Source organism: Phyllostomus discolor, chromosome 6 (assembly GCF_004126475.2).
Source record: "Phyllostomus discolor isolate MPI-MPIP mPhyDis1 chromosome 6, mPhyDis1.pri.v3, whole genome shotgun sequence".
Taxonomy (NCBI): Eukaryota; Metazoa; Chordata; class Mammalia; order Chiroptera; family Phyllostomidae; genus Phyllostomus; species Phyllostomus discolor.
In genome coordinates, this window is record NC_040908.2 from 127,349,590 (window position 1) to 127,373,829 (window position 24,240).

Genomic DNA, 24,240 nt, shown 5'->3' on the forward strand with positions numbered 1-24,240 from the left:
CAGTACTGATGAAGACTAAGCAAACAACACAGCCCTCAGGAAAACAAAACAAAACAAAACACCAGATGGAGAGAGTATACAGCTTAAGGTTAATGTTTATAATTTCTTCTTTTTTAAGATTTTATTTATTTACTTATAGACAGAGGTGAAGGGTGGGAGAAAAAGAGGGAGAGAAACATCAGTGTGTGGTTGCCTCTCACACACCCCCTACTGGGGACCTGGCTCACAACCCAGGCGTGTGCCCTGATCTGGGAATCTAACCAGCAACCCCTTAGTTCGAAGGCCAGAGCTCAACCCTGTGAATCATACCATCCAGGGTTAATGTTTATAATTTCTATTTGTAACCATTTCCAAATCTTTCCAGGAAGTTGGGGAGAGGGGGACGCATGGGAGGGGTGGACGCATGACAGGGAACACTAGGCTCTTTGAAAAGAAGCCTCCTACTAAACTAATTTAAAAAATTGAAATGGCTTGCAAGTGTCGGAAACAGACAGCGCTTTAGCAAGACGTGCCTGAGATCCCAGAGGACAAGCACTGCATTTTCACGACACAGAATTCCTGCTGTTGGCTTCTTCATCTTTGCAAAATGGAACAAAAGAACACAACAACCTGGTAAACAAAGTGAGTGATGCTGGTACTGAATTCCAGTTATGATAATGAAAAAAGAGAAAATGCTGCCAAATTAAAGAATGAAATAATAAATCTGTGTCAGCCAAACCGAGCCGAGCCTGGGCACAGATGGGCCAAGCTGGCAGCCGCGGCGGCTCCCTCCCGGCGTGGGAAGCTGGATTCAACACCCGTGTGCACATTGTGATAATCGGCAAACTCAGCCCTAGCGTAAAATTCTGCCTACAAATTCTGAAAAGCAGATCTTTTTGGTGCAGTGTAGAGTATGAGGAGACATTTTTTAACAACATTTACTGGTTTTTTTTTCCTGATTATAAAAGTCATAGAGACTTGTAGAAAATTTGAAAAATAGAAGTTGTGGAAAGAAAACACAAATCACCTAGAATCCCACCACTGATAACAATTTGTTGTATCACTTCTGACCTTTTTATCCTATATAAGCATATTTTTAATAAAGAAGGATCATATTGTATAAAAAATATTATCTCGATTTTTTTAACATTGTATCATGATCATTTCTCCATGTCGTTAGGTATTTTAGAGCTGGCTGCAAAATGCCCCATCACACAGCTACACCTAACTGATCTGATTTACCCCGCCTCTTCTGGGGGACATGATTCTTTCCAATCTTCCCTTGCTGTAAGTAACCTAGCAGGTAAGAGCTCTGCATATAAATCCATTTCTACTTCCCTGTTTCTTTAAGATACACTTCAAGAAACATGAAAACTATGAAGACCATAGAGAATGGACATTTTAAAAGCCTTTTTTTACACTCTGCCAAACTGCTTTCCAGAAGAATGGTACAAACTTTTAGTTCTACCAGTGACATAAAAAAGTGTCTGTCTTATCCCATCCGCACGGTCACTGACAGGACCTTAACCTGCAGGAGCATGCGCTGTGCACACAATGCTCGCTGGAATGGAGTCCAGCTGCCCAAGGCCCTCATTGCCTCTTTGGCCAACGGCAGGGCTGGAGCAGCTCACATTCTCAACCACCGACTGCTTAAGAGAAGTCCATTTCCGGGCTTGTTCCCGTCTTCTCCCGACACCAAGAACATGGTTATCTGCTTTGGTTTAAGAAGGGAGGCCTGCTGAAGAAAATCAAATAGTGACTCACACAACTGCTGAGGCAACCTCAAGAACTCTGTTAGTGGCTGTTAAAAATATAAAAAGCAACAAAATATTGCTGGTCCTATGAGTAAAGCAGAAGTTCAAAACAGGGGAACCAAATGAAGCAAACTCTGCAAAGAGCCCCTAAAAAGCAATCCATGCAGGAAACAGGAGTAAATGTCAGTCAACTTGAACTGCTATTCCCAGTAATATTCGGAGGGGTAATTTACCAATAAAACCAACCAGGCTTCAGTGTAAAAAGGGAGCAAAAATGAAGTAAGACAGAGCTATTCGAAATACAAAGGCATCATTACATCAAACATTTAAACTCAATGGAGGAAGAAAATAGCAGATTGAAATGGCCATGGCTAAAAACCAAATTAGTATATTAGAAGTCCAAGTTGAGGAAGTCTCTAAGGCAAAAATAAAAATGACAAAGAAACAGAAATTATGAAAAAAAAGATAAGTTGCATGGAAGACTGATCCAGGATATGCAACTTCAAAACTAGTGGAATTCTAGAATGAGAAGGCAGAGTAGGTTAAATGAAAGCAACAACCAAGGAAATTATAAATTATAAATGCTAGATGAAAACACTATGAAAAAATCCACACATTCGTACATACTGAGACACATGCCAATGCACCTGCCCAAACTCAAATGTTAAGTACAAAAACACAGATTCCCAGGTGGAAGCCAAACTAGCTCACTAACAGCAGGTTGCCTAGTGAGAGAAAGCAGCAGACTAGACAGGATTTCTTGTCTTTGACATCAATGAATGTGGACAATGAAGTAATGCTTTCATGTCTGTACAGGAAAATGGCATGATCACATAATTTTTTTTATTTGTAAATAAACACAAACTATTTGTACAAAGGTGAAAAATGATATGTATATATATCCAAGTATTCAGAAAATATACCACTCTATATGGGGATGGGATGGGGAGGTACTTAAGGAAGTATTCTGACAAATACAAAAATTAATAAAGAATTTTAATTCACTAAAGAAGATACTGTATACAGGAAACTGGCAAACAATGAGTGAGAATTATTGATGTAAAATAACTTGAGAATGTGGCTAGAAATGTAATGCCATTGTTACATACTTAAATCAGAAAAGGCTAATATCTTTAAAAGTTAATATTTGTAGCTAAAATTCCCCAACACCTGAGAGGTAGGTAGAAAATAAAGTGATAAGGATTTTACCTTATTTGGGAACATGATTATATAATGAACATTTGCAATTTGGAGGAAAAAGGAATTCCAATTTTCATTTCCTTGATTACTAGTGAGATTGAAATACTTTTTCATATGTTTTGTAGCCAGCTGCATTTTTTTGTGCACTGCTTATACAGGAAGATATCACTGTTTTCCAAATTACAGAACTTTTTATATATTAAAAATCACTTCTTGCCCTGGCTGGTGTAGCTCAGTGGACAGAGCGTGGGCCTGCAAACCAAAGGGTTACCAGTTTGACTCCCAGTCAGGGCACATGCCTGGGTTGCAGGCCAGGTCCCCAGTGGGGGGCGTGAGAGAAACAACCACACATTGATGTTTCCCTCTCTCTTTCCCTTCCTCTCTCTCTAAAAATAAATAAATAATTTTTTTAAAAGTCACTTCTTTTCAGTCATATTTGTTAAGTACTTTTCCAGTTTAGGATTGACCTCTACACTTTGTGGTATTCTCTGATCGATAGGAGGTAAAACTTTTATTTATTCAAACTATACTTTCCCTAATAGTTTCTTGTGTTGCTTTTTAAAATTAATATTTTTGAGACAATTATAAATTCACATGTAGTTGTAAGAAATACTACAGAAACCCCATGTACCTTTACCCAGTTTCTCCCAATGGTAGCCTCTTGCAAATCTATTAATACAGTGTCACAACCAGAATGTGAATGTTGATACAGTCAATACACAAAATATTTCTACCAACACCAGGATCCTTCATGTTGCCCTTTCACCGCCACACCCACTCCCTCCGGCCTCCAGCTTCCTCCTTACTCTCTAGCAGTTACTATCCTGTTCATTTCTACAAACTTGTCATTTCAAGAATGTTATATAAATAGTTCACAGTGTATAACCTTTTGGAATTAGCTTTTTTATTTCACTCAGCATAATTACCTGAGTATTATAACACAGAATTGATACACCACAGTTTGTTTAGCCATTCACCTGTTGAAGGATATTTGGGTTGTTTTCGGCTTTGGGCCACTATAAATAAAGCTGCTATAAATATGCAGGTATAATTTTTATGTGAACACATCTTCATTTCTCTGGGATAAATGCCCAGGAGAACTGCTATGTTGTATAGTATTTGCTTGTTTAGTTTTTAAAAAAACCAGCCACATTGTTTTCCAGAACGGATGTAATACACCAGTAACATATGAGTGAATCTATTTTCTCCACATCCTCACCAGCATTTGGCAGTGTTTTTATTTTATTTTATTTTTAGCCATTCTGATAGGTGTGTAGTAGTACCTCAGTGTAATTTTTTAAACTTATTTTTTAAATTATATTTTATTGATTATGCTATTACAGTTGTCCCAATTTTTCCCTTTGCCTCCCTCCACCCAGCACCCCCCACTCCCTCAGGCAGTCCCCTCACCATTGTTCATGTCCATACGTCACGAGTAGATTCTTTGGTACTCCACTTCGAATACTGTACTTTACATCCCCATGGCTATTCTGTAACTACCTATTTGTACTTCTTAATCCCCTCACCTTTTCAACCATTCCCCCACAATCCCCTCCCCTCTATCAGCCATCAAAACGCTCTCCATATCCATGATTCTGCCTCTGTTCTTATTTGTTTACTTTGTTTTTTAGACTCAATTTTTGATATGTATTTATTGCCACCTTATTGTTCATAGTTTTGACCTTTTTCTAAAGTAAATCCCTTTAACATTTCATATAATTATGGTTTGGTGATGATGAATTCTTTAGTTTTTTTCTTGTCTGGGAAGCTCTTTATCTGCCCTTTGATTCTAAGTGATAGCTTTGCTGGGTAGAGCAATCTTGGCTGTATGTCCCTGCTTTTCATGACTTTGAATATTTTTTGCCAGTCCCTTCTTGCCTGCACAGTTTCTTTTGAGAAATCAGCTGACAGTCTTATGGGAACTCCCCTGTAGGTAACTAACTGCTTCTCTCATGCTTCTTTTAAGATTCTTTATCTTTAACCTTCAAGATTTTAATTACGATGTGTCTTGGGAGTGGGCCTCTTTGCATCCATCTTGTTTGGGACTCTGTGCTTCCTGGACTTGCATGTCTATTTCCTTCACCAAATTGGGGAAGTTTTCTTTCACTATGTTTTTCAAACAGATTTCTAATCTCTTGCTCTTTCTCTTCTCCTTCTGGCATCCCTATGATGCAAATATTGAATTGCTTGAAGTTGTCACAGAATCTGCTTACACTATCCTCAATTTTAATGGATTTTCTTTTCTTCTTGTTGTTCTGATTGTTTTTTTTGCACCCTTATGTTCCAAATCTTTGATTTGATTCTCGTCTCTGTCCACTCCACTGTTGTTCCCCTGTAAATTGTTTTTTATTTCATTTAGTGTATCCTTCATTTCTGACTGGAACTTTTTTATGCTGTTGAGGTCCTCACTAAGTTCCTTAAGCATCCTTATAACCAGTGCTTTGAACACTAAATCTGATAGATTGCCTATCTCCATTTTGTTTAGTTCTTTTTTGGGAGTTTTGATCTACTTTTTCACTTTTTCAGTACCATGCTTCTTTGTCTCCTCATTTTGGCAGCCTCCCTGAAAGTTTGTTTCTATGTATTAAGTAGAAATGCTATGACTCCCTGTCTTGGTAGCGTGGCATAATGTAGTAAGTGTCCTGCAGGGGGTCTAGTGGCACAGCTGCCCCCATCACCTTAGCTGGGTACTCCAGGTATGCCCTTTGTGTGAGCTGAACACACCCTCCTGTTGTAGTTGAGCCTTGGTTGCTGTTGGCAGATCAATGGGAGGGATTTACCCAGGCCAGTCAGCTGCAAGAACTCGCTGTGTCCACTGACCACCATCTTCCATCCTCTGTGGAGGATCGGCTGTGTGGAGGCAGGGTGCTGGTGCTCCAACATGGACTGTAGCTGCCCACTGGGTACACAGGCTCTGGGGTTTCCCAGGTGGTACAGGCCAAGGTCAGTCCCCACCCGTGTTTTGCCCAGGGCTACCCTACCTGAGCCATAAAGCAATCTGAGATGGCTGCTACTTGTGCTGGGCTTGGAGATTCCCAGGAGAAGCCAAGCTGTGAATCTAGGCTGGTTGCTGCTAGTGCCAGGCATGGGGCAACTTAGCAAGAGGTACTGGGACTGGGGGCTCACTGAGGCTTGCTGTTGCTTGTTTGAGAGGATTTAAGAGGTTGTGAAGCATTAGCCAAGACCAGCCATTCATATGAAAAAGAAGCTTAGGTGAGCCAGTAACTTGGGTGGGACAGAGTCTCAAGGGATCTCCATCGTGAGACAAACAGGGTTATCCAGGTTGGTGGAGACTCAGATACGGCACCCACATGCTGGCTCTGCGGCTCTGTGGCTCTATGAGGGGAGGGCTCAGGAAGGGGACAATGGTCTCTGCCTGCCTTTCTGTCTTAGAGAAACCTGTTCTCCAGCTCTTGCCTTGATGCCAGTCACTTTAGTTCCTTCCTGTATGTCACTGGTGCCTTTCAAGCTGCTACCCCGGAGCTGGGGGTGACAGAGCATGAGTCTGAGTAAGTCCGTGTGTGGGTTCTTTAAGAGGAACTGCTTGGGACTCCAGAAGTTTCTTCCACCAACTGAATACCTACTGGTTTTTCAGCCTCAAGTTATAGGACCTTATCTTCCTGGCACTGGAACCCTGGACTGGGGTTGGGACTACTCACTCCCAAGATATCCTTCCTGAATTTTTATCCACACATATGGATGTGGGACCAGTCCATTCTGTGTCTTGGCCCTACCTGTCAGTCTAGATAGATGTGGTTTCTTTAATTCCATAGTTGTTATTTCCACTCAACTTGATTTCTGCCAGCTCTTTTTTTTTAAACTATATTTTATTGATTATGCTATTACAATTATCCTGGTTTTCTCACCTTTATTCCCCTCTGTCCTGTACCCCTCACCTCCTGCCAGCATTCTCTCCCCCACCTTAGTTCATGTCCATGGGTCGTACATATAAGTTCTTTGGCTTCTCCACTTCCAAAACTATTCTTAACCTCTCCCTGTCTATGTTGTACCTACCATTTATGCTTCTTATTCCTTGCACCTTTTCTCCCATTCCTCCCCCTCCCACTGATAACCCTCCATGTGATCTCTATTTCTGTGAATCTGTCCCTGTTCTAGTTGTTTGCTTAGTTTGTTTTTGTTTTAGGTTCCATTGTTGATAGTTGGTGAGTTTGTTGTCATTTTACTATTCATAGTTTTGATCATCTTCTTATCCTTAGATAAGTCCCTTTAACATTTCATATAATAATGGCCTCGTGATGATGAACTCCTTTAACTTGACCTTATTTGGGAAGCACTTTATATGCCCTTCCATTCTAAATGATGGCTTTGCTGGGTAGAGTAATCTTGGATGTAGGTCCTTGCCTTTCATGACTTTGAATACTTTTTTCCAGCCCCTTCTTGCCTGCAAGGTTTCTTTTGAGAAATCAGCTGAGAGTCTTATGGGAACTCCTTTGTAGGTAACTGTCCCCTTTTCTCTTGCTGCTTTTAAGAGTCTCACCTTATCTTTAATCTTGGTTAATGTGATTATGATGTGCCTTGGTGTGTGCTTCATTGGGTCCAACTTCTTTGGGACTCTTAGCTTCCTGGATTTCCTGGAAGTTTATTTCCTTTGCCAGATTGGGGAAGTTCTCCTTCATTATTTTTTCAACTTCTTGCTCTTCCTCTTCTCTTTCTGGCACCCCTATGATTTGGATGTTGGAACATATGAAGTTATCCCAGAGGTCCCTAAGTCTTTCCTTGTCTTTCTGAATTCTTGTTTCTTCATTCTGTTCTGCTTGAAGGTTTTTTTCTTCCTTCTGGTCCAAACCATTGATTTGGGACCCAGTTTCCTCCCCTTCACTGTTGGTTCCCTGTATATTTTTCTTTATTACATTTTGCATAGCCTTCACTTTTTCCTCCACTTTGCGACCATACTTAACCATTTCTGTGAGCATCCTGATTACCAGTGTTTTGAACTCTGCATCTGATAGGTTGGCTATCTCTTCATCGCTCAGTTTTATTTTTGGACCTTTGATCTGTTGTTTCATTTGGGCCATATTTCTTTGTTTGGGTGCACCTATTACATTGTAAGGGGTAGGACCGTAGGTATTCACTAAGGCAGGGCAACCCACTTCACTGTGTTGTGGCCCTGTATGTGGGGGAGGGGTCAGAGAGGGAACAATGCTGCTTGCTTGGCTCTTGGCCGGCTTTCAGTCACTTCCCCCATTACCCAGAAGCAAATTGGGCCCTTCTGGTGCCGATTTCAGGGTGGGTGGTTTTGTGTATTCTAGGACCCTTTGAGTCTCTTTAACAAACTCTCCTGTGAGGCTGCGAGTTTCTCCTGCCACTTGAGCCCACACAAGTTTTTTTCAGTCAGAGGTTTTGAGGCTTTATTTCCCTGCAATGGTACCCTGGGTCGCACAGTCTGTCTTGCTCCCCAGTTGTTTCTCCCAGTTTATCCACATGCACAGGTGGGACTGCCTGGTCCTCCAGCGCTGCCTTTCCGTGCATCCTCTCCATCCCAGCTGCCTGTCTCTACCTCTCCTACCAGTCTGAATGAAGGTTTCTTCTTTAACTCCTTGGTTGTTGGACTTCCATACAGTTCAGTTTTATCAGTTTTGGTTGTTTTTTGTTTTTAAATTTGTTTTTCTCCTTCTTTTGGTTGTGTGAGGAGGCAAAGTGTATCTACCTATGACTCAATTTCTGACAGATCTGAGTGATTGTTGTTCTATATTTTAGCTGTGATTTTGATGTGGCTGTGCAAGGAGGTAAGCCGTGTTTACCTGTGTTGCCATCTCAACCAGAAGTCCTCTCATTGTGACTTTAATCTGCATTTTCTTAGTAGCTAATGATTTTGAACATTTTTTATGTGCTTATTTGCCATCTGTATATCCTTTTTGGTAAATATCTGTTTATATCTTTTGCCTATTTTTCCTAATTAGGTTATTTTTTACTGTTGAGTTTTGAGAGTTCTTTATATAGTCTAAATATAAGTCCTTTTATGGATTTATGATTTGCAAATATTTTTTCACACAGTGTACTTGTCTTTTCATTATCTTTTGCAGAGCAAAAGTTTTTAATTTTGATTAAGCTCAATTTATCTATTGTTCCTTTTATGATTGTGCTTTTGATGTCAGTCCTACAAACTCTTTGCCTAATGCTAGATTCTGAGGATTTTTTATTTTTAAAAAGTGTTTATAGTTTTACAATTTGCATTTATGTCCACATGATCTATTTTTAGTTAATTTTTATATAACAAATGTAGACCATAGGTATATAAACCTATGTAGAACTTAGGTTTAGGTAATTTTTTTTGCTATGGACATCCAATTGGTCCAGTACCATTTGTTAAAAAGACTCTCTCCCCTCCATTGAATTGCTTTTGTACTTTTGTAAAAACAAAATAATCAGTTGTGCACATTTGTGTGGGCCTATGTCTGGGTTCTCTGTTCTTTTTTTCTGTGGACCTATTCCTATACAAATATTACACGGTCTTCTTGATCACTGTACCTATATCATAAGTCTTGGAATCAGGTATACTGATTCTTCTCATATTTTTCTTTTCAAAAATTGTTTATTCTATATTTCCTCTGCCTCTCTATATACATTTTAGAATAATTTTTTCTGTATGCTGTAGTTTTGATAAGCATAGTGTTAACCTGTTTGTCAATCTGGGAAGAACTGACATTTGTACTAACTGAGTCTCCTGATCTATGAACATGGTATGTCTCTCCATTAAGACTTGATTTCTTTCATCAGGGTTGTACAGGTTCCAGCCGCCATGTCCTAACATGTTTGTTAAATTTACACTAAGTCTTTCTCTTTTTTGAATAATATCAATTTTGATGTCAAATTTTTAACTTAAATGTAAATGTATTCATATTCATTGCTAATATACAGAAATACAGTTGGTTTTTGTGTGTTTATCTTGAATCCTATGACCTTGCTGGACTCACTTATAAGTTCTAGGACTTTTTAATAGATTCCTCAGGGTTTTCTACATATCAATTTTCTATGAAGCTCTTTTCTTTCCACTATTCTTTCCTGTAAATTCTGCACCTTATAAAATTCTGTATCTTATGGAATAAATTCTATAACTTACAAAACTCTATATTCTATAATCATGGAATCTACATATAGGAGCAGTTTTATTTCTTCCTTTTTAAACTTGTATGCCTTTCTTTTCCTTTTACTTGCCTGACTACAATGTTCAGAACATTCAGTGCTATGCTGAATGAGAAAAGCCACCCTCACCTGTTCCCAAACTTAGGGGGAAAGCATTCATCTTTCACAATTAAATGAGATATTAGCTGTAGGTTTTTGTAGCTTCTCTGTATCAAGTTGAGGAAATTCCCCTCTATTCCTTTTTTGAGAGTTTTTATGAATTCATCCTGCATTGCTCATATATTCAAAGAGTTGTCATTTGCTTCTAAAGAGCCAGCACATATTTGCAACTATTTTTCTAGTTTTTAAGGTTCCTCTCCTTATCTATAACTATTTAGAATATCTAGCACCATTTTGCTGTTAAATACATAGACTCTTACTTCTGCTCTTGCAATAAGGGAAACATGGGGACTCCTCCCATTAAACAACTAGAAAACCAAAAGAAGCACATGAAGTATCAATTTTCAAACATTATACAAGTAGTGCAGCATGACCCCTGAGAAAAGGGAAACAGCCCGGTGGTCTCATTGATCTGGGAAGACAGATTAGAGTTCAGGGAGGTCAGAGCAGCTAGAATTCACAGGGAAGAATACTGGAGAGAAAGAAGCTTCATAGAGCAACAGCTCCAGAGATCTGCACAGGGAATTTTTCATGTTTTCAGCTGAGTTCTGACCTGTGCATATGTAGGAGAGAACTACTCAAAGCCAAGAAAAAAAACTACTGGAAGCATTAGGCTCAAAAATTCCTGGACCTCACACATAGCAAGGAGTAGTTCACATTCCCACCAGCCAGAACAGAAAGACCTTGTGGAGTGTTAATTAGGCAGAGTCCTGAGAATGGCAGGGCCTTACTAGGGGCACAGTGTAAAGGCAGCTCTGGACACACTATAACAAATCTTAAAAATAAGGCTCAAAGGGAACCAACTGATTTCTGGTAATTTAACTGTGTGCCAGAAAGAAGACCAATACTATTTAAAGCACTAAAACAAAATCCAGGATCCAACAGTATAAAATTTGCAATATCCATCATCCAATCAAAACTTACCAGGCATGCAAAAAGGGCAGGAAATGAACTCATAACAAGGGGGAAAATAATTACTAGAAACATGCCAAGAAATGACACAGATGATAAGATCAGCAGCCAAGACTGTTAAGAAGCTGTTATAAACATACCTCATATTTTAAAGAAGGTAGAAGACAACATATGGCAAATAAGCACATGAAGAAATGTTCATCATCATCAGTCACTGGGGAAATGCAAATTAAAGCAAGCACTGAGATACTAAACACTCACTAGAAAGGCTGCGGTTAGAAAGACTGACAATGCCGAGTGTTACCAGGATGTTGTAACTACGATCCCCACACATTACTGGCGGGAAGGCAAAACGGCGGATCCGCTCTGGGAAGCCAGTTGACTGCTTCTAATAAAGTTGAACATATACTTACCATAAAACCTGGAAATCTCATTCCTAGGTATATACCTCTGAGAAATACAAATATATATCCAAAGACTTGTATGCAAAAGTTCATTGCAGTTTGATTCATAACAGCTCAAAGACGGAAACAACCCAAATGTTCCTAACCTAGCAAATGGAGAAACAAATTACAACATATTTATACAACCAAATACGACTCAGCAGTTAAAAAAAAGTACTGGTATACTCAACACATGAAACTCAAAAGCATTCTGCTAAATCAAGGAGGCCAGACACAAAAGAAAGCATGTGCAGTGTGGCCTATTTATACAAAAAAGGTAACACTAAGGGACAGACAGCAGTTGCCACTGTGAGGAGGAGGGAATCAGCTGCCAAGGGGGAAGGAACTTTCTGAGTTGATGGAAACGTTCTGTTTCATGATTGTGGTGTCATTACACAACTCTACACATCTGTCAAAAGTCATCCAACTATACACTTAAAATTGGTGAACTTTACTGTAGATACATTATACTTCAGTAATGAAGCTTGTTTTAAAAAAAAACTCTCTCTTAACATTTGACAAAGGGGGCAGTAACATAAAAACAGTCTCTTCAACAAATGGTGTTGGGAAAACTGGACAGCTACATGCAAAAAAATGAAACTCGAGCACCAACTTACACCATACACAAAAATAAATTCAAGGTGGATAAAAGACTTAAATATAAGCCATGCTACCATTAAAGTCCTAAAGAAAAGCATAGACAGGAAAATCTCAGATATTTCACGCAGCAACATTTTTACTGATACATCCCCCAGAGCAAGGGACATAAAGGAAAGAATAAACAAATGGGATCTCATCAAAATAAAAAGCTTCTGCACAGCTAAAGAAAACAGTATTAAAAAGAGAACCAACTGTATGGGAAAACATATTTGCCAATGATATGTCATACAAGGGTTTAATCTCCAAAATATATAAAAAACTTACACGACTCCACTCTAAGAAGACAAGCAACCCAATTAAAAAGTGGACAAAGGACTTGAACAGACACTTCTCCAAGGAGGACATACAGAGGATCCAGAAACACATGAAGAGATGCTCAATATCACTAGCTATCAGAGAGATGCAAATTAAAACCACAATGAGACACCACTTCACACCAGTCAGAATGGCCATCATAAACAAAGCAACAAACAACAAGTGTTAGAGAGGTTGTGGAGAAAAGGGGACCCTAGTGCACTGTTGGTGGGATTGTAGACTAGTACAACCACTATGGAAAACAGTATGGAATTTCCTCATAAAACTAAAAATGGATCTGCCTTTTGACCCAGCAATTCCATTGCTAGGATTATATCCTAAAACACCAATTGCTAGGATTATACCCTAAAACACCAATCCAAAAGAACCTATGCACCCCAATGTTCATAGCAGCACAATTTACAATAGCCAAGTGTTGGAAGCAACCTAGATGCCCATCAGTAAATGAATGGATCAAAAGACTATGGTACATTTACACAATGGAATTCTATGCAGCAGAAAGAAAGTAGGAACTCCTACCCTTTGCGACAGCATGGATAGAGCTGGAAAGCATTATGCTAAGTGAAATAAGCCAGGCAGTGAAAGACAAATACCATATGATCTCACCTTTGACAGGAATCTAAATAACAAAACAAAGAAACAAGCAAAATATAACCAAAGACACTGAAATAAAGAACAGACTGACAGAGTTCAGAGGGGAGAGGAGAGGGAATTTCAGGGGAATTTCAGGGGGAAAGGGGAAGGGTTTACAGGAATGAGTATAAGGACACATGGATAAAAACTAGGGGCAGGTGGAAATGAGAAGGAGGAGGGGAGGGTTCGGTGAGTGGGTTGGGATGGGAGTAAAAGATAAAAAATTGTACTACAACAGCAATTTAAATAAAATTTTTAAAAAAACTTCTCTCTTTTCTGAGCTGGCAGCTACCAAAGAAATGAGAAGATGCTGTTTACCTTCCCAGTCCTCCATGTAAGGGGCCTCCTCGGCTTCTTTCTCTGGAGTTAGCCTGTCAATGAATCTTCCCTCTTTCATGACCCTGGTTATTTCTCGGAGCTGATGCAGCAATCGTTTTTCTTGGTCAGAAGTCACAGTCTGAGCTCTGCTTAGAAATATCAGACAACCCAGCCATTTAGTGGTAACTACTCCTTGGCAATGAACATAAACATCACTGTGATCTGCCTGGATCCCAGAACAGGAAGTGAAACAGCAGCACATAATTATTCTAGGACTTGATCCTAGAGCAGCATAGCTGGTCATCAGACATGTTAGTTCAATGTTCTGGTTTTACAGCTGGGGAAAATAAGGCCCAGAATAGATTGAGTGATTGCTCCCACAGTGAGGTAAGGTCAATGCTGGGACCAGGCCTCAGATGTCTCAGCTTTCAGTTCAGTGTTCTTGCAGTCTAACTCACTGCTCTTACTCTCTAATCCCCAAGCAAGTTCACTGTTACTTAATAGGATTCCATTTACTACAAGCCACCTCGGTCTGAAGCAAGGTCATCAAAAGCAACTGTGCCGAGCCATTAGTCTCGACAAGGGGAAAATGTACTACTAGGCCACCCCTGCAACCACCAGGCTGCGAGTGCTTGCACAGAAATAAACACACACCCTGGAATTCCAGAGCTGGACCGTTCTGACTAATCAATTATCCAGGCCACAGAAACTGGGGAAACTGAGACCCTCAGAGGGAAAATTGTACATTCCTGCTGCTAGTTAATGTCAGCACTTTAACTAAAATGAAAGTCTCCTAACTTCTGACAGCATTCAGTGCAACTCTTAAAGCTCAGTGCTCAAGTTCCACAGTTTAGAAGGTCTGGGTTTGGGTTATAGCTTAGCTGGGGGGCTCTGGACAAATGCTGGCAAAAATCAGAAGAGGCTCAAGGATAATGGCCTATTTTTTTTTTTGAGAAGGAAGCACTGCATCACACTCGTAGGCAGACAAGGCCCTATGCAAAGACCAAGCACTGCCTTATTTGGGACCAGTTCTGTCTAGTGTCAGGATTTAACAGAGACTACTTACTCTTCTCTTAAAAACGCAAAGTATTCGAAATCAATATAACACTCATGAAGGAAAACTGAAATATTCTGGATCAGCACCCTCTAGAGGTGCCATCTATTTTTCTTATCAGCCAGTAGGAGCTTGCATTCCTTTTTATACTTAGTCTAACAAACTTTAGCCTAAATGACCCAAAGAAATGGGGAAAAAGAAAAAAGGGCTTCTGCCCCCAATGTAAGATGGTAAATGAGGAAAATAAAGGTGCACCATGTCTGCAGCTCTCAGTGGGAGGAAAACAAGAAGAGCGGAGCTCTCCTGCTTCCACATTAAACTGCCCCAGAGCCATGAACGGGAGCAGCCTGCCTGGTCTACAATCAGCTAAACTCATGCATTTTTTGTGCCTCTCACAGCTCTGCGTTCCCACCAGTCCAGCAGTCTGGACTCCCTGCAACTGCTCATCTGCTCTACGTAGCCCCTAATTCTTATAATGACCCACTTTGTGGGGTGCTTCCAGGCAGCCAGATCACCCCTACCCTAAAACAGCCATGTGCTTATCACAGAGCTCTTGCTCTCAGGCTGCACATGTTACTTCTCTGAACTGTACTCAGTGTATTCTGATTTCTACTGTATGAAACAGCCTGGATCCTCTGTTTCTTAATTCATGAAAAATCAGAACCTTAATTAAAAGAGGGATGGCTAACAGAAGTCGAAACAGACAACAGAAACTCTCTCAGAGAGTCCCAAACTAAAGTGTTCTCTTTCATTTCTGAACAAGTATACTCGTGTTGTCTGTACCATGCATTAGGCAATTAACCACGGCCTGCCTTTCACCTTCCGAATTTATCACAATGAACGTTTTCATAGGTTCTTTCTGGTCTCCACTTGGCTTACTCCTGGAAGACGGTGCTCGCTGCACGACTGTATAGGTGCAGTGCCACAGACACTGTAAGTGTTGATGCGTTGGACTGGTCCCCATTTCCTCACCATCCATTTCCTCCCACCTCTCTGAAACCTGGCTTTCACTCCATCCTTTCACCAAAACTTGTGAAAATCACCAATGACGACTTTACTCTCATGTCCAAAAGCCTTTCTCTCACATTCCATCCTTCTTGACTTCTCTGTGCTGTGGACCATCCCCCCCTCGAAATGTACTCCTCCTCCCTTGTGTCCTGAGACACCTGTACTCCTCCCACTGCCTTAACCATTCTCTCATCTCTGATCATGGCTAGCTTTCTCCTTCCCAATTCCTAAACCATGGTTTTCCTGAGGGCTCAATCCTAGGATTCTTGTTTCTCCACTGCACCTCCATGCCCTCAGGAAGCTGACCCAGCATCACAGATTAAACCATCACCTCTACGCAGATGAGGCCCAAACTCTACCTTCACTCTTCTCACACAGTCAGGCGCATTATCCCAGTTATCTCCTGCGCACTTCCACTTGGAGGCCTTGCCACCACACTGAGGTTCCTTCAACTGGTTCTTCAGAAAGAACCAATGTCCTAGCTGGGCCTCAGATCATGAACAGCTGCATGGGCAGGCAGGCTAGGGGAGGTTGGGTATGGCAGATTCCACAATGCTAGAAAAATAAAAGGTCAAGTTGGGAGATACCCTCACCCAGGGAAATCACCAAGCTCTGAATCTAAGAATTAAGCACAGAGAGAATGAAACAGTTTCTGACATAACCACTCATGGCTAGAATGGAATTCAGACTAGCAGAAGACTGACTACAGGCTCCTGTCACACAGGTCAGGATGCCTCAAGGACTGGGTGATCTCGTCTCTGCCCTTCTTCTTGCCAAACATGAGCCTTTTGTTCTGACCTCAATACCCAAATTTCCTGTTGTTCTTGCATATTTTATTGTACATGGATGTTGGGAAGGCCCCTCAACCATATTCAAAGCTGAACTCAGGATCCCTATCCCAAACCTTATCTTCTTCTCCCTCTTTTGTGCTTTTATCTTAGTTAGTATCCTAATATTCCTTCCAGTTTGGGCTATAGATATCCAACTTGTCTTTATCTCCTTTTTCCTCTTCATTACTCTTATCTAGTTAGTAGTTTTCTCCTTTAGGGGGCCACCCCCTCTTCCGCTCACAGTGCAAAGGTTAGGGTGAAGCCAATCACCCCCTCACCTCTCCTTCAAGGATGGCCAGGTGGTGCATGGCCAACCAGCACACTTCATTTCCTTGGCCATAGCAATTGAATCAGTGATACACACAGGAGCCAAGCTGTGCCAAGGGTACTTTCTCCTAAAACTAGATCTTGAACCCAGTGAAACTTCATCTGAAAACTTGTCACATTAATTCCTCCTGGCAACAGTGCCTGAGAGACTGTCCATTTGCTCCTGCTCCCTAAATCCCCAGAGCTGCTATGCTTCCTACTCCTCCTGAAACCTGATCGTTAGCTATTCCTCCCATATTGTGAGCTATCCGATATTCTTCCAGTAAATGCTGCTGCCTCCTCCAAATATTTAATACCCAGATGGGTTGCCTGCAACCAAGGAAACTTTGTACGGCCTGTGATTTTTTTTCTCCATGCAGTCCCCTGAACTTGGCCCCTCTTTCCCACTTTCACTGGCTTATTTATTACCTTTTGCTAAGACTTTTTCAATAACCTTCTAGCATATAAGCCACTCTACACATCACTGTAAGAGTTATTTTTCCAAACCACAGGGGATAACGATGTTACTCCCCAAAAGTACAGAGGCCCCCACTGTAAAGACAATGCATTTCCACCTCAGCCTATCACTTGGGCCTTCCAGTCTGATCCTAGTTTACTGTTCCGTTTTTTCCCATTACTCACTTCTACTCCTGTACCCACTCCCTGGTCTACTCCACTCCAGTTACTTAGAACTACTTGCTGCTCCGAAAACATGCCTTGACTCTCTCCTCTTGTCCATTGCTTGTGCTACCCTCTCTGAAACATTCTTTCCCCAAACTCTGCCTTTTACCCTCAAGGCTTGTTCAAATTCCCCCCATCCCATAAGACCTTCTGTGGCAAGCAGAATAATCCCAGTGTTCCCCAAGAGTGTCCACATCTTAATTCCTGGATCCTGTAATTACGCTGTCATATATGTAAGGACACTTAAGGTTACAGATGGAATTAAAGTTGTTACTCAGATGGACTTGAACTAGAGAGATTATCCTGGATTATCAGGGAGGGCACAATGTGATTAGAAGAGTCCTTACAAGTGGAAGAGGGAGACAAAAGAGGTCAATGATGTGAGAAGGTCTCTACCCACTATTGCTGCATTTGAACATGGAGGAAAGGGTCCATGAGCAAAGAAATGCGGGCAGCTTCTCAAGTCTGAAAAAAGGCAAGGAAACATTCTCCCCAGAGCCTTCAAAAGGGCATACAATCCTGCCAACACCTTGATTTTAGCCCAGTATTGTTGGACTTCTAACATACAGAACTGTAAGATAATAAATGTGTGTTGTTTTAAGCCATTAACTTTGCAGTAAATTGTTACAGCTGCAACTGAGAAGTAGTAACACGTTCCTAGAGCACACCTGACGTCTGAGATACAGTTTCTTATCGAGAAATACTGCTTTCACTGACAACCACATGAGGTGCACAGAAGAAATCAAAATAGGTAAAGACTTGGCTGGTGTGACTCAGTGGATTGAGTGCTGGCCTGCGAACAAAAATAGGTACCAAAGAAGATATTCTTATTATTGCTGAAAAAGCCTACATTGAAGCTCCTTCTTTAGGTCTACCTTGATCATTCTTTCAACGTGTACCAACACTGTCAATGTGCCAGCAAGGAACACAAATCTGAACAATGAAGAATCCCTGTCTTCAAGAAGGTCAGAGGACAGCAGGGAAAACAAAAGTGAACAGAAAATCAGAAAGTAACATGATACTTACAATACTAAGCAAATCTAGGTGGCATGGGAGTACATAGTAGGAATACCTAACCAAATTTTGAGTCCAGGAAAGGGCTCTCAGAGAAAATGATGTCTAAGTTGAGACCTATGAAACAAGCACGAGTAACTGTGTGGGGTGGGGGTTACACCCAAAAGTAACTGTAAGGTGGGGTGGGGGTTACACCCAAGCAAGTGAGAAAAGTATATGCAAATCCCTAGAACAAACACTCAGTGGACCACAGGACCACAGAGAGCATGACAGAAAAGAGGTGTGCGGGGCCACATCGCCCGGGACCATGTAAAACAGAAGACACAGTCCATCTGTCTGAAAAGCAGACAGTGAACCAAAGGGAGGCAAAATCAGAGAAAAAGAAACCACATGAGATAGTTCTGACCTATGTCAAAAATAAAGGTATTCATTCATTCATTCACTCATTCTTTCTTCCATTTCAATGAATACTTACTTCAGAGCCTACTATGGGCCTGTGCCAGGCTCTGGGAATAAGGATAATCCCTGCCCTAATGACCCTTAGTGTCTTTTGCAGGAAGACAGACTTATTCATTAGGAAGAAATGACAGGACATGATGATCGATGAGATATGGGAAGTGAAGGAAACAATGAATCCAGGATGACATCTAACTTCTGCTAAGCAGATGGTGAGGCCATCTACTGAAATGGAGAATAGAAAAGGAAAACTAAGCTCAGCGAGGGGCAGATGATGAGTTCCCTCCTGGACATTCATTCCTTGAAGAGGCACTCAACATCTGATGGGGATAAGGGCAGGTGTCACCCATGATTTATATCATAGACTTTGAATCAGGAAATGATTCTCAACAGGGAGTGGCCATGATTGATTCTTTGACCATAATACTTCTGCAAATGCTTGTATCAAAAGTGAATTACCTGTTCTTTTCCAACAGCATTTACTTAACACCTACCATGTGAACACAGTGAACCAAACTGACTAACCCTGTTCTCAAAGAGTTTATATTCCAGCACTGCGTGTCAGAAATCTACAATCCCACACACACACTCACCGGGCCTGCCAGGGCTGCCTACTGCCAGACACTGCACCCTCACCTCTGCCCTCAGGCCACACCATGCTTCTAGGGGGTGAATAGTTACAACTAGACATGCTGCTCTGGGGAGGAAACTTAGCTGATCATAAGGATGTAAGTGAGGGCACCTCAACTCTGATTCCTAGATCTTTTCCTCGGTCTCTGTGCCTCTGGGTTGGATACTGTGCCTAATATCAGAGGGAATGTGGCACCATACAAGCCTTTAGGAGGCTTCATTATTTAAACACGTATACAGACATATATTATCCAGAGAAAGCTGTCCAAAAGTTTTATTAGATAGCCTTAAAAACCTTTCCTATATTTTGATCCTTACATAAGCATTAAGATGGAAGTTTCAGAACTGCATATTTCTAAAATTTTAAACAAAATCTTGCTGATATGGAGTGAATTATATACATAAAAATACTTAGAAGGCTGTAAATGAACATATCTTCTTTGTCTTACACCCTCTCCTTGACCCCCAAAAGCCAAGATATGATAAAATCTTGACCTGACAGAAAAAAAATACTGTGGTATTTTGGACTAATAATCTTAGAAGCACAGACTTGTGGAGGAACAACTACCACAGGATCTGAGATTAGAGCACATAAGTATTAAAAGGAAACAACGTCAAGCATGGGGCTACCTGGCCCTTGCAGCTTTCAGGGTTGAATTCCTTGAAATGCTTTCAGCTAGGGCCTAGTTGTAAGGATAAAAGGTGTCAGATTAAGGGGTGTCAGAGAGAAAGTCACATCTTCATGGACTGGAAAATAAAAGGGGTGGGAAAGACAGCCTCAAGCTATGCTCGCTTCGGGGGAAGGGAACCGTCCTCCAGGTCCTGAGCCGTACTGTGGAAAACAATTTATACAACCATCACTTTGTGGCCGGCTGGAAGGAGCCCACACGCCAGCATCTTATGAGTGAAGTTTCCAGCCAGGACCTGTGACCCCACAAACAATGAAGTGGCACAACTCCAGCTGTAGGCTGGGGACAAGTCCTGTGCCTCTGCACATAAAACATGGAGCAATAATCTTAGCACAAAGAGGACAGACAATACTTAGGGTTTATGGTATTGTGTCCCTGGCCTGGGCAATGGGTAGACGGTGTACATGAGTGGGATAGTGGGGTTCTTTGATCTGAGCTAAGGGAGTCTGGGTGGGAGTAAAAGTGAGAAAATATGTGCATGTGGCTTCTCATTCCAAGGCATAGGGGCTGGGTCTCCCAGGAGGAAGGCCAATAAATATCAAATTTTTCAAAAATTTTTTTATATTTACTGAGTACTTACTAAGGGCCAAGCTCTGGGCTAAATGCTTTTTATATATTATCTAATGTATGAGAACTTGTACCAATGTGACTGCCAGTTTGTGCAACTATACTTTTCTGATCTTTTCTGTTCTTACCCTGTGCCACTCACAGTCTGGGTGGGGAAGGGGGGAAGCCTTTTCAGGAACAACTATAAAGGTCACAGGACAAAACCAAGGGCGGGTGGAAGCAGAGGAGGGAGGTGGGGATGACTGGGGTAGGGGGAGTGGTGGAAGGTAAATGCAGACGACTGTACTTGAACAACAGTAAAATAATTTTTAAAAATATCAAACATTTTTATGCAATCATACAGTATACTCATGTATAGATACGTACACATATCTATACCACTTTGAGGAACATTCTAGATAGTCACTCTGCTTTCCAGACTAAAAGAAGGTCAAAGCTCCTGGGCCCATACAGGCAAGGTTCACCCTCATAAATGTCTTCTCAGCAGCACTGTAGATACTGCAGGGAAAAGCCAAGACAAAAGACTGCGATCTGAGGATGTTCACTCTTCTATCCAGCCAGACGGGCAAGGCTGGGGTCAGGGAACAGAGTGAGGCAGACATGTTCTGGAGCAAAAAAGACTCCACAGTGAGCCCATGGGGCCATAGGGAGAGACCTTTCACAACACATTCTCCTGCGTGGGGTTTGGCCCCTCATCCCTGTTCTTCCTCAGTTCTTGTCAGAAGGCCTCGCTCAAAGAGAATCTCTCTTTGCTCTCAGTCTCACACTGTGGTTTTGCCTTCCTGGCCTTCCCACATTCATGTTTTCTCAGTTGTGCCCACTTCCATCAACCTCCTGAAACCACCTTTCCAGATGCACAGCCGGCCCTGCGATAGCAGCGGTGAGTGTTCCCTGTGGGGCATCCTCAGGGGCTGGGTTGGTTCCTGACACCTGCTGTATGTGTCTACCTCTGTCCTGGCAGAAGCAACACAAACCAAATGCCTAATCTGATCACCCTTGCTCTGTTCTCTCATTTGGTCTCAGATAGCACAATATTTAATAGTCTAGTTTTACCTAAAGTTATGCCTTTTTTTAGACAAGCTAGGAAACTGTCTTCCTTAAAACCTAGTTATTTAACCCATCAGGATTTGCTCACAAATTTACTCACAATAGTGTGCATAATACTGAACATATGCTCGAGAAACCTGAGATTGCCTGATAGCACGAAAATGGACAGGATACGTGAGAAGTGATATGCAAATGACAAATAAGCTGACAACTATGTAAAATGCAAAGAAGTGCCCCAGAAACCAAAGAAAAGCAAAATTTTGAATTGACTCTCTAAATCGGAAACAGTCTAAGTCCTGAAAACCTACCTTCCGCCATTAGGCCCCACTCGGTTGATCAATTTTTCCATGGCTTCCTCTGTCTCCTTCAGTTTTTCTTGCAGTTGAACAAGCTCAAAATTGGCTGAAAAACAAGCACCAGTCTGAGAACCATCATACACAACTCACTACGCTCTTTTCTGAAACATGCTGACTGTGACACTCTGTAGCAATCCAGGCTGGCCCTGACACTCAGAGAAGAGACGGGGAGTTTCTCCAGCTAAGCCATCAGGAATCAAAGGGTGCTGTGGTCTGGCACTGCTATGTAAAGGATTCGTGCTTAGTGAGTGGTGAGCAGATCACTCTCTAACACACAGAAACAAGGTGGGACCAGCTAAGAAAACACCTAGGAATGAACCTATCCCTATAGTCACCCAAGAAGAATGAGGAAGATAAACACCCCCCCTTTCCCCCTTTCCTTTTAATTAAAATATAGTAATATACAGTATTATATTAGCTCCAAGTATACAACATAGTTATTAAACATTAATAGACCTAACAAAGTGGTTACCACACTAAGTTTAGTAACATTCTGTCACACAAGGTTTATTATTGACTATATTCTTTATGCCATATGTTACACCCCCATGACTTTTTCATTTTAACAACAAGAATTTGGCATCTCTTCTTCACCTTCGCCTTTATGTCCTTTCCCTAACCCCTTCTCCCCTGGAAATCACCAGTTTGTTCTCCACGTCTATGAAACTGTTTCTGTTTTGTACTGTTTGTTCATTTGTTTTGTTTTTAGATTCCACATATAAGTGAAATCATACAGTATTTGTCTTGCCTGCTGGACTTATTTCACTCAGCAAAATACCCTCTAGGTCCACCCATGTGGTTTCAAATGGCAAGATCTCATTCTTTCTTACGGCTGAGTAATATTCCACCGTATACATGCACCACGTCCTCTTCACCCCTCATCTGCCCATGGAACTGAGGTTGCACCCAGACTGGCTACTGTTATCCAAATGGTGCTCGAGGGTGAAGCACCAAATCTGTGAGGCACTCTAGAAAACTAATGAAATGAGCAGTATTTCACCTGCACCTTAGGAGGGAAACACATCTGGAAGGTAAGCATTCCGATGTTATGCTCCCTCAATAGAGGAAGTCTTGGCTAGGGTGAGACTGCTGCCCAAGGTTCTCTGCCCCAGCCATGTGGAGTGAAGTGTGTGACCCTGCCTCCCAAAAGTATCGATAGTTTTCTCAACGAGGGTCAGTAGGGAGCACATCTATGCATTGATACTAACTTTAAGACCCTAAAAGTAGAACAGAAGAATAATCAGTACATGAAATGAATTTTAAGGCAGAAGGAAAATAAAATGTTCATTATGCAGATAATCTAGTTCTTCCGTTTCATGCCCAGAATCATTCTCTACCCAGATATAGTTAAAGGGTCACTGTAAATGTGGTATTTCAAAGGCTTTTGAACACTTCTGGAACAAACTCTTATTCATGCAGTTAACATTGATAAGTATCTGGAGGATTGTGCTGCACAAACACTTTGGTTATTTTTATTTGCTGCATGACTCAAAACTGAAGGATGAGAAGCTGATATAGCTATTGCTACAATTATAGAACACATGCTCTTAGGAATTCATTTTATTTACTTCTTTCTGTTTTAAATGAATTATGTGGCAGGATACAGAATTTGCTACTCTTTTAAAGAGCCCTTTAAAATTATTTTACGGATATATTTACCATCACTGTTTGATACTATCTCAGTTAAGAACACAGAGTCTTTCTTACAGAATTCCCTGAATAACTGAGATTTCCAAAAAGGATGCAGAGTGTGACTGAAATGTCTATTTCCACAGAGAATCCAGAGGAAGTACAAAAAGCAGTTACAGCCAGAGGCAGATACTTTGGTCCAGACTCACATCATTTGGCTGATGTCTGCTTTAAAAACCTCTGATGAGGCTTCGTTATCCACAAGATAAAGCCATTTGGCCTCTAAGGCCCTCGACAATATGGCTTAAACCTGTCTACTCTCCAGGCCTTCTCCCCCCAGCTTGCCCTGTATCAGGCCATGTCTCGCTCAAGCTGTCCCATCTCCCTGACACCCAGCCAGACATGATTTCCCAAAAGGGCTTTTGTCTTTCTAAGTGGTAAACTTTTCAAAGTTATTTTTCCTGACATCCATCCTCCACTATAAATTCTGAGAGAG

The 24,240-nt window shown here is 41.3% G+C and overlaps 1 protein-coding gene across 1 annotated transcript in view; it reads right to left on the minus strand.

The window, feature by feature from the left end:
• The window catches only part of RIC3 (RIC3 acetylcholine receptor chaperone), a 58,007-nt gene that overhangs the window by 5,121 nt on the left and 28,646 nt on the right, over positions 1 to 24,240 (minus strand). The window contains 2 exon segments of the mRNA XM_028517006.2: positions 13,478 to 13,626; positions 22,068 to 22,161. Of these exon segments, the coding sequence (XP_028372807.1) occupies positions 13,478 to 13,626; positions 22,068 to 22,161 (243 nt within the window).